Below are 17890 nucleotides of genomic sequence, written 5' to 3' on the forward strand. Positions count from 1 at the left end.
GGATCTATGGTTACGAAACCATTGTTCCGATAACCTTGAATTTAGGCCATTACACATTTTGCTGTTATACGTGCCCCTTATTCTTGCACACCCTTTTTTCATGGCCAAACTGCTTGCAATTTCTGCATGGAGCATTAGGCTTGAACCAACAGACTCTCTCAGGGTGACCTAACTTCTTGCAATGCAAGCACGATGGATATTTTTTTCTTTTAACTGTTTTTTTTTTACTTTTCTTTTTTATCTGACCAACTCTTCTTTCATTTCTGATTTGAGGAGCTCGAGCCTTCTCTTTTTCTAGCTTGAAAGGCTCTCTCAACGTGCCCCTCTTCTCTGCTTGCCCTTCTTTTTCCTTGAGCATATAGAGTATTAATTAGTTCAGAGAGTGAGATGGTTGAAAGATCCCTCGAATCTTTTAGTGAGGATATATTTGATTCATATCTCTTAGGAAGTGTGGTAATCACCTTCTCAACTACTCGATTGTCCACGAATTGGTCCTTTAACAATCTTATCTAGTTTACCACTACCATGATTCTGTCTAAATATTGCTTTACAGTCTTAGTTTCCTTCATCTTGAGGTTTTCAAAATCTCATTTGAGATTAATCAACTGTTGCTACCTTATCTTTTGCAAACCTTGGAACTCCTCATTGAGCTTATCCCAAGCTTGTTTAGGAGTTTTATAAGCCATAATTCTTGTAAAAATTACAGTTGAAACATCGTTTTGTAGGCAAGACATTGCCTTATATATTTTTTTTTACATTCCTCATTGTGTTGTCTCATTTAAACAAGTGTTGGATTTGCTCTCAAGGCTGGTAGTTCTATTTTAGCATTTACAACCTCCTAAAGATCAAAGGCTTGAAAATAAGTTTTTATTTTTACTACCCAAATATGGTAGTTTTCTCCTGTAAAAACAGGGTGGAGGTGATGAAAAGCTTGCTGAAGACATTTTTATAAAAACAAAGGTTATGGCCCTCAAAGATGGTTATTTGATGAGAGAATGTACTGAAATAGAGGGGAATAAAATAGAACAAAAAAGTAAAACATATTATGAACTACTATTTTTCATTACAACATATAAGTTTACATGAACAACTATGCTTAAATAAGCTGAAAATAATAATAATTAATTACAACTTGGAAAATCTTAGAACTTCTACAATACAACTTGCCTCTCTATTGACTGATTTTAGTCTAATTAGCAACCAAAACATCTCATAAAAAAAAATCATTGTTCAGTGGCAACTTGTAGAGAAATGGCTCACATGTAGAAGCTCGCCTAACAGGGCTCGCACCTCTGGTAACTTCGTAGTTTTAGTGAGCTTGCACGTTTGATGAGCTCGCAGGTGTGTGATCTGTGTTCGCCATTGCATGGATGGCCACTTCACAAGAATTTAGTCCCTTAGGGTTCTCATTTGTTCTTGCAGCTTTAAAAATTGTTGGTAGAAAAAGTTAAAGTTCGAGTTAAGAATCTAGGCAATTTGTTCATTAGATGTTGATATTGGGTGTATGTTTGATGGGGGATGTAGTGTTTTACATTAAGTTGTTGACAATACCAGTTCTCATTAGTGTCACTATAGGGTTTATAAGGACGTGCTGAGTTGGGAATACAAGTCTGGCTGACATACCAAGTGGTAGGGTTTATAGGGACACGTGGGCTACAGTTATCTTCTCACAATTAGCTACTTAAGGAGCATATTAACCTTCTAAATGGGTGGAAATAGGATTGACATAGACTTGATGAGGTTCGTGTGCTCCATTCAAAAACTGATTAAACATTTGTCCTTGACGAGGTAAATTTGAGGTATTCCACGTGTTCGTATGCATATGTCTATAAGGTCCATAGTTAACGAAGTATTGCATTTGGGCGAGGTTGTAGCCAACAAAATTGCAAATAGGTGAAGAAGGGTGGCAAACCTATTCTAACGAGATACTGATAATTATAGTAGAGGTTAAGTTTCATTATATTCCAGATCTAACATCAAATTATGTCTCCAAGTGAAACGAGGGCACCGATTTGTTATTTATTTATATCCTAAGAAAAATATTGGAAAATTTTGTCTGAAAAATCTAAATGATTACTTCAATTAACTCTATGATATGTTGTTAAAAAAACTCATGCGAGCAAGACAGATATTGCCCACTTGAAGTAGCGGAGGAATTTACGTCCAAAAATGAATTTAAACTAGGAGTTAACCGAGCAAATTCTAGGGTTGGATATTGATCAACAAGGTTAAGGGTAATAAGTTGAGAAGTAGTGGTAGGGAGTTAGCGGCAGTTATGGTGAGTTCAAACCAACCTAGTTACCTCTTTACTCAACTGCAGTGTTCAACAGCAAGGACATAACACATTCTGCATTAACATGAGCCTTGACCCCTTCAAATTACTCTTGCTCTTTTCCTCCTTTAGCTTCACTGGTGTTCCTGCAGGAGCAACAACAGCAGGTTTAGGATCTCAACATGCCCAACTGCTACCATATAACAACCAAAGAACCTCTCATTTTTTTAATGTCAAGACATTTGGTGCTCAAGCCGATGGACTCACTGATGACACCAAAGTTTTGTTTCCTTCTCTTTCTTTCTCCATTCAAACACCTGCATATCTTCTTCAATACTTGGTATGTTATTTTATTTTTCCCATTTATAATTTTGTTTAACTTGTTACTTTCAAGTTTCCAGGCCTTCCTATCAGTATGGAACAAAGCATGTCAGGCTACTGGTGAGGTAGATATTATGATTCCCAAAGGCACATATTTGGTTGGTCCACTTAAATTTGCAGGCCCCTGCGAAATGTGTCTAAAATAATAGTCCATATGAAGGTATTCTTCTACCATTTTCTGAATTTTCCACTTATTTTTTTTTTACCATGAATGAGAAAGAAGCTTCCAGGGTTATCTCAAGGCAACAACAAACTTGTTTAAATACGGAGATGGTGCTGGTTGGGTTGAATTTCGATGGATAGAAGGGCTAACCTTGACTGGAGGAGGGACCTTTGATGGTCAGGGTGCCAAAGCTTGGCCTTACAATAGCTGCTCCACAGACTTCAATTGCAAACTTCTTCCAACTGTATGTTTCATTCATTTAGCTCGTCAACTATGTTTGCAAATTGTCCATGTTATCAACAATCTTATTCCCCAAAGCTTCGAATTAGCCTACAAAACCGATGAAGAAAAAGTTCTTTTTCAACAGAATGTGAAGTTTTTGGCGATGAATCGGACGATTGTAAGAGGCATAACATCAGTAAACAGCAAGTTCTTCCATATGGCTCTTGTCGAATGCAAGAACTTCAAGGGCAGCAAAATCAAGATTTCAGCACCAGCAGATAGCCCTAACACTGATGGTATCCACATTCAGCGGAGCTCCGGTGTCTACTTTTCGCGATCACTTATAGGTACAGGTGATGATTGCATCTCAATAGGTCAAGGGAATTCTCAAGTCACCATAACAAGTATCAGCTGCGGACCGGGTCATGGCATCAGGTACTCCATTAGTCTCTGCTTCAATTTACAAAACTAAAGAAATGTTAATTTTGTTGAGTGCTTGTTAACAGCGTCGGAAGTCTCGGAAGATACAAGGATGAAGGTGATGTAAGTGGTTTGGTGGTTAGAGATTGCACCATGATAGGGACCTCAAATGGCATTAGGATCAAAACATGGGCCAACTCGCCTGGCAGAAGCGCAGCAACCAACATGACATTCGAAAACATTAACATGGAAAACGTGACCAATCCAATTATTATCGATCAAGCATATTGTCCATTTGCATCTTGCACACCAATGGTAAACTCTCCAGATTATGAAACTACCTACACTTTCTAAAATATCTGAAAAGAAACTGACCTAAAAAAGAAATGGGTACCAAATGAGTTGAGTGCAGGGACCATCTCAAGTGAAACTGAGTGACATTTATTTCAAGAAAATAAAGGGAACGTCGTTATCTGCAGTGGCCGTAGCACTAGAATGTAGCAAAGGGATTCCTTGCCAGGATATTTACCTTGAAGATGTTCACTTGGAGTTGGCAACTGGGGAGAAACAAGTCACTTCCACTTGTAAAAATGTTAGGGCTAAATACATTGGCACCCAAATCCCACCACCATGTGCTTAGCTTTCATGTTAAGGCAATTTTGATATATATTTTAAAGTAACTCTGCAGTAAATTAGCAAATATATGTAGCGCGTATATATATGCAGTTTGTGCAGTTGACTAATGCTAGCTATCCCTGCCTGGATAGTTTGATACAAGTGAACTTGGATGCTGAATCTTGGTTACTGTTAATTATTGGAGAAAAATTATAATCCAGAGGCATTTTGCTCCAATTTGTTGAAGCGAAATTGAAAGTGTGAGCCATTTTTATAATTTTATTAACCAAGGAACATGACCGAAGAAGGGCCAACAAATTTTATCAATACAAGCGAGTCTGGAAAAAAGATAAAATGAAAAAACACATTTTGGTTGAACCCGTATGTTGAGGTTAGAGCTCTTCACTTGTTTTTGGTAGGGTAAGAAGCTATTTTATTGATACCACAGAGACCCTCAGGTTTTCCAGTGTTCCTCTTCATCCTTATGTACCCTTTTTCTCCCCATTTTGGTCCCCACGAATTCTTTACAATGATGTAATCTGAACCTTTCCATGTTCCATACCCAACTGCTGCTACTCCATGGTCTAGATCAGTTCCACATGGCCCGTTGAATACTCCCTGTAAACTCAGATTTAAATTACAAGCTACCAATGTGTTAACAAATTCTATGATAATCAATTATGGGAAAACAAGCTTACCCCACTATAGAATTGGAAATCTCTGCCAGAAGCCTCAATGGCTACACTTAGGGGTTGATGAGCCAATGCTTTCAATAGACTTTTCTCATCATTTTCTGGCACGTCTTTGTAACCACTAATCGTCACCACATCCGTTTCCTCCTGAAGAGAAACCATAGACATGATTAATCAAATAATCCTTTTGCTTACAAAATAATTCAGGGTGTAGCTTTCATGAAAATGATATATGATCATGCATGTATCTATTCTATACCTTCTTTTCTTCACAGGTACCTTGCTCCATAAGGTACGGGTAGTCTTCCTCTTTGTGAAGTCCACCATTGGCGACAATGAACTCGAATGCATAATCCATTAGACCTCCATTGCAACCATTGTTGAAACTTGTATCGCAATCAATCAGCTCTTGTTCGGACAAGGAAGTTAAGTTCCCCGTTACAATCTTGTTTATGCCCTCCACAGCCGCCACTGCTGAGAAAGCCCAACAGCTACCGCAAGAACGCTGATTCTTGACTGGCGTAACAGCTCCTTTCTGTCTCCAATCGACAGACTTGGGCAAATCAACGTCGTCTCTGAAAGTGAACTCTTCTGGTGGTGATCGGTTCTTTTTGAAAACCTCTGGTTTGAGTCCTAAATACTTGTTCTTGAACTCTTCGTGGGTCAAATCAGCAAACTCGTTCAACCCAAGCCAGTAACTGCTGATTTCCTTGTTCCTCTTGTCGATATGCTTCAAGTTATCCTTGAAAACCTCGAACCTCAACAGCTTCTCTTCAAAGGATTCATAGAATTTGGCATGCTTGGATACCCATGATTCAAAGAGCTCAATAAGTTTATCCCTGGAACTCAAATCCTCAGGCGAATAACCCACAATGGAGAAATCATGAGCCAGAGCTGAAACTACTAAAACTGAAGCAGTGAATGTTAGAATAGAGAGTTTGGAAAGAAAGGATACAACCATTTCTTCTTTTCGTTGTATGGCGTAGTATGTAACAGTGAGTGAATGTGAGGGTGGGATTGTTGCGTGGACATTTATAGTAGCAGATGGTATGTTGCTTTGAAGTGAAGAAAAAATGGGAGTGGAAAATTGAGGCTTTACGATTGAGTCATTTGACAGGCTTTTGATTGAAGCATAGCTCATCAAGTTTTATAAGTTTCGTCAAAAGGATTGGATGCTATAATGTTTTCATTAAATTAAATGTTGTGAACAAGCAGTCTTGATTTGCGTGCACACTCTAACAATCACAAATTGAATACCTCACGACAGCGCCTTCATTATTTGTTGGACTGCAAATTCCTCTAATTTTTTTTCTTTAAAACATGCCCCCCAACTGTTCATAGTTTTAGCACATTTTAGAAATAAAATGTCCAAATCCATTCAGCAACCCCATCTGCTTGCTACCTACTAGTTCCTTTGAATTTCAATTTTCTTTATAAATTCTTTTACTCAATTTACATTTCTATTATAATAGAAATATACATAAAAGCTCATCTCATCATTTTGCAGTGGGACATTGGGCATAATAGCAGGCTTATTCTATCTTAGTGTCTGTCCGCCCCAACGTTTATACAAAAGATTATGTATGAGAAATATTGAAACCGTCCTTTTCAGTAGTATAGCTGTTGTCTTTTTTGCAACTTTTGTTGTTGCTGGAACTAAGTGGTATGGTTCAACAACTACCCGCATCGAATTATTTGGTCCTACTCGTTATCAATGGGATCAATGATACTTTTAGCAAGAAATATATCGAAGGGTTAGTGTTGGGTTAGCCGAAATTCAAAGTTTATCAGAAGCTTGGTCTAAAATTCTTGAAAAATTAGCTTTTTATTATTACATTGGCAACAATCCGGCAAAAGGAGGGTGAGTTTAAAAAAAAATTATACTTATGATAACGCCATTTATTTTCTATCATATTACTAAATTCAAATTTAAAAATAATTATAATATTTAATCTAATATTGTTAACAAAAAAACTATAAAATAGAATTTATAATAATTATACATTTATTAAGAATTATAATTTAACAAAAATTGTGATAATTACACATTTAGAAATAATTATAATTTATTTATATTTAGTACTTAAAAAATTTAGTTAAAATAATTGTAATTGAAGTAAAAATTACTTTTAAATGTTTTTAATATTTTTCTACAAAATAATTATATATTATTTACAAATTATTATAGTCAATTCATTCACTATTAAAAAATAAAATTTGGATACTCCCTGTAAATTCATTGGTTTTAATAGGTTTTTGGAGAATTATTCAGTGCTTGAAGTAGAATTGAGAGGTATATTGGATGGTTCAGGCATCTTAATTGATTGAGGTTTTGATAATGTGTCGATCCAGTTCAGTTCTGATTAGGAAAATTCTTCAATTATTATCTCTGACTCGCCATTAGAATATTTATCACATGCCTAGAGAAGAGAATCAGGAAGCTGATAGCCTAGCCAAGTTGACTCATTTAGAAAACCAAGGATTACAAGTTTTTAAAATGTCTCCATACGGGGATTTGTGCTTTTTGACGTAGTTTGTTTTCTTGTAATTTCTTCTTTTATCACCAATTTTTTTTTGAATAATAAAGAGTTTATTTTACAATAGATATTAATTTTTATTATTTATATAAATCGAAATTTGATTTTTTTTTTTAGTCACGTTACATACTAGTAAGGGAAACCTAGAGTGGATTTTTGGATTTTCTCCATAACGTTTACAACTCCAAGTCAATATGTAAAATTGTTTCGCAAGTCCTCGTAGCATTTTCGTTTCACAATCCCACTAATCACTTACATAGTCCCTCATAATACAAAAATCTGATGCAACTTGTAAATATCAATCTTTAATATGGTATTTAAAATTTCTTTTTATTATATTTGAATTATTAAAAAGTTAATATATTTTAATTATATTTAATAATTTAAATAATGAATTAAAAACTATTTATAATAATAAAAGTATATTATTTAAAAATTAATTAAAATTAAATACATAAAATCAAATGCAACGTATATGTAACCTAATTAAATAAACCAATATTTGTCCATGTCTCACCCAATATTCTCATCCTTGTCTATTTAAGTTTTTGCATTTTTAACTCTTGAATTTGCATTGTTTGTTAAATCACCTTAAAATGAATGAAAAAGTTAACATTTGTTAATTTTGCTAACATAGCGTCCATATGAAAAATCACGCATATGTCGAGTCAACAATTAATTAATTTTTTAAAAATTTAAAATATTTTTATAATTTTTAATTTTAAAATATTTTTTATATATTTTTTGAATTTTTAAAATTTTAAAAACTTAATTAATTATTGGCATGGCATCCACATGGCAATGCCACGTTGGCAAAGTTAACAAAAGTTAAAGTTTTTATCCATTTTAGAGTGATTTCACAAATAACACAAGTTTAAAGGCTAAAAAGTACGAAAAATTAAATAAAGAGCTAAAATGACTTCTTTTTTTTTATAAAGTTGAAGGGCCAAATTATGCCAAATTAAAATACCACTACAAGGTAGTATGAGTTGCTTTATCTTGTATTAACATCCGTTTGTTTTAGGAAAAATATTTTTAAAAATTTGAGAATATTTAAAAAGAAATACTTTAATTAATAAGAACTATGAACTCTAAGAATATAAAGATATGACATATAATACAAATGATAAATAAGACATTACAAACTAATGCCCTAATACTATGTTTGCAAAATAATCTTCAAAAAGGAGAAATTGTATCCTTGACTAAACCGTAGATGCATTACTTTAATCAAACAATTGAAAATTGCATCTTAGCTTCGCCATCATCCTTACCAGACAATAAACTATAGTCAACAAAAAAATCATTACTAAGAGCCCTAAGAGATTCACCACATTAGTGATGCACAAAAAGCCAAGTATCAGATGACTTGTTTTCCACCTTATATCATATTCCAATTTTCCAAGCACCATCATTGTGTTGTATCATGATAAGGCTCTCCGAGAATAGTTCCTAATATATTTGGCAACAAACTTTTATTGATAAATCCCATACATACATCAGAAATATGACTAGGAACTAAAAACTAAAATCAGTATTATTTTAAGAGAAAATAAAAAGGACAAAACAAAAACTACGAAAGTGTAGACAAAACAAAACTTTGAAAACATAGACAAAAACCATGATATTGTGGACTAAAATAAAAAACAAAAAAATAATCAAAAAATATTATTGAAGAAATTGTGACTAGCAACCAACTTGAAAGTTTGACGTCACCAACAAAGAAAATATTTGAATTTAAAAAAAAAACAAAATGAATTACTAAAGTATTTTAAAGAGAAGAAAGGTGATGGCTTCTTAAAGTTAAAAGTATTACAAAATCCCTTTGCATTATACCCTCGATTGTATTTTAACCCCTCTACTAAAAAATAGAAAAAGTAGTCTTTATACATTAGATGAGTGAACAAAAATAGGCCCTCATTAAAATTGCATCATTAAATGTTTGTTTTGGTGTCTATATATAAGGTATAATAATAAATTTAGCCTGCAACCTTTACACATTTATTCAATTTGATCCCTACTCTTTTATTGAAAGTAAACTAGAAAAATTTTGAAACAAATAACTTTAAAGGGTCAAAAAAGACTTAGTAAGAAATTAAAAAAAATCAATTAAGCCCTTCTAAATTTTAAAAATTATTATAAAATTATAAAATTTATAAAAAGTTATAAAAAGTTTACAATTATAAAATTTTTATTAAAAATAACAATACCAACCCATTAAAATTGATTTTTAAAGAATAAATTGAGATTAGATTTCTAAAAGTACCATAGAATTTTTACGTCTAATGGTTATAAGATTTTCGAAAAGCATGGTGATCTTCAATCTCCAACATATAATGAGTATTGACCTGTGTCGTCTATTCCCGGTGGCATTGGCACTAGAGTTTTTCATGGGACGGGTTGGGTCCTAATAAAATTTTAGGCCTAATTGCTAAAACTTGGTATTAAATCTATATACTCTATTTTTTTTGTGCATAATTTGATTTTTCTACTTTTGTAATGTCATTATTTAGTCTAAATATTTAATATTATTAACTATTTTAAACAAAATACGACATCAATTTTTCTTAGGAACAATATTCCAATAAAAACTTTATTTTATTATGACGAGTTAGAATGAATGTTTTTAAGAAAAAAGTCCATACAACATTTCAATGTTATTTTTATTGTTACATGATTACCAAGCGATTTGTATATTTTAACCTTTCAATTTGTACTCTATAATTTGACACACACAAATAATCAACCCAATGCGAAATAAAGGAATCGTACTAGTAGTGTTAAAAAGATAAATGGCATAAGCTAAAGATAATGAAATGCTAAATACATTAGTTAAGTGGATAGCATATTGCACTTGTTAGGTATAGTGATAAATGTGTTATAAGGGAATTATTGGTAAGTATGGATTGAAAATGCTTTGCACCATAATATTATAAGTTGGAATGAATTGGTATAAACATGAGTAAAAGGTGTTACTACCTATGATTTATGAATGAGTACAAGAATGACTCAATAAATTGTTAATGTGCATATTGGCTTGGTTGTCTTGAAAATGTATTATATAATTTTTGGTTCAATCTCCTCTAAAGCATGTGAGGATTTTGTTAACCTCGTGAAAATTGAATTTGAGATGAGCATAGTAGGTGAGTTAACTTTTAAACAACTTAATGATTACACTTTCATTTGTCAAGAAAAATATGCTTGTGGATCGTTAAAAAAGTTTGGGTTAAATGACAAAATCACCAAGGATGAATACGGTGTGCCAACAAATTTGGCCATGTACAAAATAATGATTTGAAGTTTACTATATCTTACAACCAACAAACCTAATCTTTGTCATAATGCTATAATATATGCAAGATATCAAGCTTTACCAAAGGAGTCTAAGGAGTTAAGAGACTTACAAGATATGTCATTAGTACATTAATTTTAGGCATTTGATTCACTAAAAACACTAATCACAATCTTGTAGGTTTGGTGCTAACTAGGAAGGGAATTTGGATGATCCAAAAAGCATTTGAGGAGCATGTATCTAGTCTCTTGGTATAACAAAAAAGCATAATTTTATCTCTTTGCCCGCTGCAAAAGTCGAGTACATTGCAATCGGAGGATGTTGTACTCAATTAATATGGATGTAAAAAAATGCTTGTGGATTATGATGTGTCATTTTGTATATCCTGGAGATTCAAGTCTTATATTGAGTTGGTTGAAGATATTCTCTACGCATATTGTCTTATTAGTTTCATGGGAAGATTGATTGTTATTGATGTAGTATGTTAGCAAGTTCCGATTCCTTATATATTGAGACTTGTATTTGTATAGATAATGTGCTTAACTGAGAACACTTATTATTGTTCATTGAGAAACGTTTTAGTTGAGTGCATTTTGTGAAAAATCAAGTTTGCCAGAGGAGAGTTGTCTAGATCTTAAATACAAAACTGAAGAGTCTAATCTAGTGAGTGTTAGAGGTTATAATCACTTGTTGTATGATTGCTAAAATAGTGGATTATCTCTCTAGACAAAAGCCTCATAAATGTAAGGAAACCAAACTACGAAAACATATTGAGTGTTCATTGTTTTTCTACCTTGTTCATACTCAGAGCCTGAAGTAGTTGGCATTGGTCTTCAACATTGTTTCTAGCGCTGCTTTTGTTCTGCTTGCAAATAACAATTTTGAAATTCTAGAATCAAAATCAAAGTCTAATATGTATAATTGCACGAAATCAAACTCCATGTATCAAATTGCATATTAGTTGAAAGTTTATGTATAATTTTGATATTTATCTCTCTATATAATTGAACTTATTTTTCTTGAAGGAAATATAAATAAAATATATAATAGTTTTTTTCAATATTAAAAATATATTTGATAATAATTTTATATATTATTATAATTAAATTTAAATAATATTAGTATACATATAAGCAAACTGAGTTAGCTCTCGCTTCCAAATTGCTTGAAAAGAAGAAAGCATTCAACAAAGATGAAGACCTTCCAACCCACATCCCAACCATGGTTTCAACTTCCAACTCACTACAAACATTTGGAAACTTTTTTTGAATAATCTATTTCATAGCAATTTTTTTAATTAGTCAAGCTTTCTTTTATTGACCAAAAGGGCAAAAAAGCTCAAGTTTTTAGCCTACTCAGAACCATTATTATTAAAGCTGAAGAATAAACAAGATGGCAACACATCATTAAGGAGTTGTACAATATGCAAGGGTTGGCATTCTCCTTACTTTCTGCATTATTAACATGTTTTACTACATAGTTGAGAGATATTTTTCTTGAAAGTGATCCTTTTGTTGCGAGTACTCTTTAAAGAGGTAAATGGCTGGTCATGAAATATGCTTCATTTCTATGGGTAGAAATTGATCCCTTAACGGTGAGGTTAAGGGATAAGATGAGCAATCATCACACCATACATTATGATTATTTGAAAACTAATTTAAAATGAAAAATGATAATCATATATAGTAGTTATTAACCCTTTCTAACTTCTTAATTTTATTAAACGAGAAATTACAATCATGAACAATTATTATATCTACATATCATTAAATAACGATACGAAGCATACAGTTATTAAATCATGATTAATTAAGTTAATATAACATGTTAATTAAATTTTAACTCAGTTGAAAAATTATTAATTAATTAATTAAAAAATAAAATTCCAGGATTGTATTGAAAAAGTTAAGCATATGGTATATTAAATGAATAAGACAGTGGATCTAACATGATTAATGATTAAACAACATCTAAATTTTCAGAACTTAAGTCATCCCCCATTGAACACAAAAAAGAAAAAAGAGTAATTTCTCAAATTGAATGTCATCATCATCCATTTTTAAAAAAGAATAAATCGGCAAGTGACGGGTTGTGAACACTACATTTCAACTCTCTCTTGAATCACCCTCTTTTCTTCTTCTTTTCTTCTCATTTCACCTCAATTCCATTGGGTGCTTTCTTCTTGTTGTTGTTAGAGAGTCACCAATGAGCTCCATTATGCAGAGCTTTCAAAAGAGCCGATCAATCCCCCTCTCTCAAACTCAATCCAAAGAGCAAGCGCCATTACCAGCCCTACGAAGAAGGCTTTCCTCTTTGTCTCTTAAATTACATCCTTCCATCTCTTCGCCATCAGCGCCGTCATGGTCCTTCCCCAGATCCAAGTCTTTGTCTTCCATGGGAGACTATGCTGGTAGCTCCATCAGGAAATGGTGGGACTGGGGATGGTCTTGGGTTCTTTCCAGAAAACCCATGTTTGCTCAAGACCTTGAAATGAATGAAGAAGAAACTAGGGTTCTAGGATGCCACAACAAAGGCAGCTGGAGGCATGTTTTCTACAAACTAAGATCCGAGATCAAGAAACGCATGGGATCTGACAAAGTTGGCCTCCCACAAACTTGCAGGTACGATTCTTTATCCTACTCCAAGAATTTCGGAGTTGGAAACAAAATCTACGGTTGATGGTTTGGATTTTTGGAATGCTTCAATGGAGGTGTTCGAAGAAAGTCCTAAACGGGAAATTAAATAAGCAATGCAGTGCTTCAAGGTTCAGATCATCACATCATCAGAGTCTAGATTTATATATTCTTCCCCACCTCCCCCCTCCCCCCGCCCCCTTCTGCCTCTTGTTTTCTTCTTTCTTGAGTTGTCAGCTTTTCCTTTTTCTTATCATAATCCAAGTGATTGGTGAAAAAGATAAACAATAGCATGTAGTTAACTTGTTATGTAATATAATATGGTTTTGCTTGGAAGAGCAGAGTTAAAAACTCCTCCTTGTTGGTTTACTCCAATAATTACAATCTATATGGCTATGGAGTGTACCTTCGAAGTTCAGAGAGGAAAGTTGCAGAAACAGGGTGAATTCACTGTGTCACTCAGCATCTGTTGGCTACAATCCAAGATGTCATTAGAGTGTAATTTTTGTTTTTGTTTTTTTAATTTCATTATTTTTTCAGCTTCAATTGCATAATCATTTTATTTATTTATGTATGTATCTAATGCAATATTGATATATATATTAGTTCTTCCTTTTGCAAAGTATATTGATTCTACAAAACAAGAATCATACGAAATGCAATTCAAAAGAATGAAATACCTTCCATATAACATAGATTTAGTGGTTCGTATAAGGATTTCCATTTCCTATAAATATTAAAAATTTTGGTGAGCAAAATTGAAATTCGTTAAATAATTTAAGTGATAAAATGGTTTATTTTAATTTTTTATATAATTTTATTAAAATTTATCAACACTATTTTAAATATTTAAAAATTATGATCATAAAATAGTAAAAAAATATAAAATCACGACATTAAAACGATTTAGCCTTTTTATTAAATAAAATAAATTATAAAAACTATAAAATATATACATAAAACTTAAAAATATTAAAAATATTTTTTATTTTTATAAATAGTTAAAACGATTTATTCTTATAAATAATCTATTTTATATGTATATTTTTTGCCAGCACCGTTTAAAGACACACAGGTGTAGTAGTTATGTAAAATCTGGGTGGGTGGCACGCACGGCAGAGACAAAAGTAGAATTCCAATTATTTGGCAGCACCGTTTGACATGCCAATTAACCATGTGTACTTTCATTATCCACTGCTGTCATTAATGTAATGGACAATATTTCTCATGTAAATTTGCTTCTTCATTTCCTTGCAAGACGACGTCTTTATTTGTTAATTATAATTTAAGAAGCCTTTGCTTTGAGAATACAAGGAGTTTCGGTATTTTATAAATAAATAAAAAGAAAAAAAAGTGTCGGTGGTTAAATGTGGTTTTTTTTCTTACAAATATAAAGTCACATCACCGACCAAGTTCCATAATAGGGACTCATTGATTAGCCGTCGGTGAAGAGTAAAGTATGAAATTTGTGAGAGTAGCATTATTTTATTCAACGTTAACAAATTTTTATATTATTTTTATCAATATATTTTCAGATTATTCACGGAATTAAATAACTAAATTCAAATTAATTTATTTTATATAAAATGAGAATCAAATTACCTTAACCGCGTTTAATGCATAAAATAATAATTTTACTTGTAATTTTTTTTTAAAATTGTGTATTGTCTGGAAATAATTTGGTGGCGATGAAGTTGGGCATGTGCTACATGTGTATTCTAGTTTGATGTTAGTTCATGCCAACTAACACAACAAGCCTTTTAGTTGGATCCAGACTATGGGGAAACAAAAAAAAAAAAATTTATGTAATTAGTTGTTTTATTCGATCAAAATTTGAGATTTAAGATTGTCCGATTTTAAAGCTACGTGATTAGTGAAACGGTCCGATAATATGCAATTTTGTAAAATTAAATTGATTTGGTTAAATAAAATAAGATTAGAGAAGAAATATGGTTTATTTGATGGGAAAAATAAATATTTAGCGAAAATATTTGATACATTGTCGAAGAAATTTTAGACTTATTGAGTGATTACAAGTATTTTATACATATATAGTAAAAATATTTTAAAAATAAATATATAAAAGTACTATTTTTCAAAAAAATTTACTTGTAGAATTAAAAAGCTATACTTCTAGCATAGCAAATACAAATCCAAAAATTTATGAGTTATTATTTAATACAAAAGAGTTAAAATGTAATTAATTTTTTACTATATTCTACAATACACTTGTTAAACCCTTAATTACTTGTAAAATTTAAAAATTTGATGTATATGATTAAAAATGATTATGTAATTGTAATTAATTCTTTCTACATAATCATATTAAAAATATTGAACACAATCACTTAAATCATCATCTTCATCATTCTATCAATCTTCACAACAATATATTCGAAAAAAGGAAAAGATAGAAAAGAGAAATGTTAGATGAAAAAACAAATTATAACTTCATATGTTCATAGGATAGCATTTTCATGCAGGGAAAAAAAAACCTAAAGCAAAATTATTATTACTTTAAAAGAATTTCTAAAACAAGTGTCTTCAAAATTTACTCGATAGGTTGAATTCATGGCATAATTCAATTAATTATATATTCAAGTCTGTTATTGTGGTTGTATTCCAGTGGTGATAATAGGTATGGACCAAGAATTAGTGGGGTTGAACATTGAGGAAGGGAGAGGAGGAAGCTTGACAGGTTATTTTGGGGGAAAATGATTCGAAGCCAACTTTTGAGTTTTGTTTGGTAGAAGCTTTTACACCGCTACTATTATTCATTTTCAATTGTTGTACAGTATATTAGTTAATATTTATCATCCCATTGGAGGTGTGACTATCATTGATATAATGGAGAAAAGGTTTTTATTTTGGTTATATTATGAAGTGGGTTTTGATAGGGTGGTGGCTGGAGTTCCTTTTTAACTTTTAATAATTATTTTATTGTGTTCTACAAGTTGGTTAAAAAGAACAATTTATCATAGATCTTATGTTTTTTTTTTCTTGAATTTTAGGTCTAAATACATGACTTTCACAAAGTTTTACGTTTAAATCTACGGTGAAGTAATTCGGGAATTTCATTGGTTCTTATGTTGATTATGATGTGAAAGCTATGAGTAGAGGGATTAATCGTTATAGGCGAGTGAAAATCAGGTTGGATGTTTGACAAACTTTGAAATGTAAGAAAAATTTGTGTTGCCCAATAATCGCCAAGCTTATGACATTTCCAATATGAAAGACTCTATTTTGTTTTCTCTATGGGCAGATAAGCCATGGTGGGAGTCATTGTTCGATAAGAATTGTGCATGAAAAGAAAAAAATTAGCTATGGATTGGGATCTCTTGATTAAGGCAGGTCTACAATGGTGTCATGATCTAGCATTGTGGCTACAATGCCAACATGACATCCCGCTTGGTGGATTGGACGAGGCCAAAGACTTGGGACGATCGTTTCCCGATGGTGGACCTTGAGAGGCAAGCGTCTTGTGAGAAGCATCGAGTAAGAAACATGATAGGGAACCATGAGCAGACGAAATCAAGGGGGGATGGTTACCCCATGCGACGAGTTGAGACAACGAAGAGCCCAAGTTTTGGGGCAAAAGTGCTTGGAGAATGCCCATGAGATGGCCCTAGAGTGCCAGGTAAGAAAACTATCTCTATTTTAGACATTTCAATGCTACTTGGGAGCATAGCTATAAAAGCTATTTAGTTCTTTAAGGGGTAGAAAGGTGTCAACTCTCCACCTCCCTCTTACCTTGGCTAGCTGGTGGGATTTCCTTGGTGCAAGCGAGATGCCATGGTGTGCGGTCATCAAGCAAGTGAATGTTCAATTTCTACTCGAGAGAAAACTCGGGGACGGTTCTGGGCTAGCGAGCCCCATATTGCGCTGTTGCCAGAAAGATGAGGTCGAACCTTTGATTTTCTTTAAGCCATGTTGGATCCTCCACCCAAAGTCCATCGGGTTGCCTTTGGGATCAAGAGATGATGCTTTGTAGGAGGGGCATCGAGACACGATGGTGCATCAGGTTAACTAGTTGGTGGACAACTACTAGTCTTGTGGGAACATAGATATAGCAATTGAGCCTAGGGCCTGGGAGCTAGGACGATCACTATGATGAGTCGTGCCTTGAGTGCATGATGAGTCCAGTATGAAAGACTTTTTATTATGTTTTCTCTATGGGTAGTTTAGCCATAGTGAGAATTTTTGTCTGATGAGAATTGTCAAAGAATTAGCTATGAATGTTACGTAACAACCTGGTTTTTGTTGGTGTTAGAAAATTCAATTTCGGGGCTGAATTTATTAAATTGAGTCATCTAAAATTTTGATCAAGAAGTTACGAAGCGAGTGCAAGATTAAAAAACAAAAATATTAGTAATTAATTAAATAGAATATAAAAGTAATAGAGGGATTAAATTGTGAAGTGAGCAAAGTAGAGAGAAATGATTAAGGATTTGAGTAGGGACCTGTTAATAATTAGCCATGGCCTTTAGTGTGTTATTAAACCAAAAATTAAAAATGAATTAGTGGAAGACCATGATAATGGCCATTGATTTCCGCTAAGTGACTTAAGTTAAAAATCATGACCATTGATTTGTTATTAATTAAGAATAAAAAACTTAATGATAAATGGATTAAAAGAAAAGATGGATGAGTGAGTGTACTTCTC

General features: G+C 32.6%; 3 protein-coding genes across 3 annotated transcripts; 2 read left to right on the forward strand and 1 right to left on the reverse strand.

Moving 5' to 3' along the window:
- The first annotated feature begins 2357 nt into the window (after nt 1-2357).
- Nucleotides 2358-4660, forward strand: LOC108477666 (exopolygalacturonase-like). The gene is given in 7 exon segments (XM_053022609.1): nt 2358-2552; nt 2674-2779; nt 2782-2813; nt 2884-3060; nt 3184-3473; nt 3545-3773; nt 3871-4660. Coding segments are annotated over 7 exon segments (1257 nt in total). The 3' UTR covers nt 4099-4660.
- LOC108477134 (cysteine protease XCP1-like) lies at nt 4311-5795 on the reverse strand. The gene is made up of 3 exons (XM_017779588.2): nt 5025-5795; nt 4772-4912; nt 4311-4691 (listed from the first exon to the last, which is right to left on the reverse strand). Exons 1-3 carry the CDS (start codon nt 5724-5726, stop codon nt 4476-4478), a joined length of 1059 nt encoding a protein of 352 aa, XP_017635077.1. The 5' UTR covers nt 5727-5795; the 3' UTR covers nt 4311-4475.
- A 6763-nt stretch (nt 5796-12558) lies between these two features.
- On the forward strand, nt 12559-13849 carry LOC108477316 (uncharacterized). Its single transcript, XM_017779818.2, has one exon. It carries the CDS (start codon nt 12800-12802, stop codon nt 13271-13273), a length of 474 nt encoding a protein of 157 aa, XP_017635307.1. The 5' UTR covers nt 12559-12799; the 3' UTR covers nt 13274-13849.
- The last annotated feature ends 4041 nt before the right edge of the window (nt 13850-17890 follow it).

This window comes from Gossypium arboreum, chromosome 12, assembly GCF_025698485.1.
Source record: "Gossypium arboreum isolate Shixiya-1 chromosome 12, ASM2569848v2, whole genome shotgun sequence".
NCBI classification, from domain to species: domain Eukaryota; kingdom Viridiplantae; phylum Streptophyta; class Magnoliopsida; order Malvales; family Malvaceae; genus Gossypium; species Gossypium arboreum.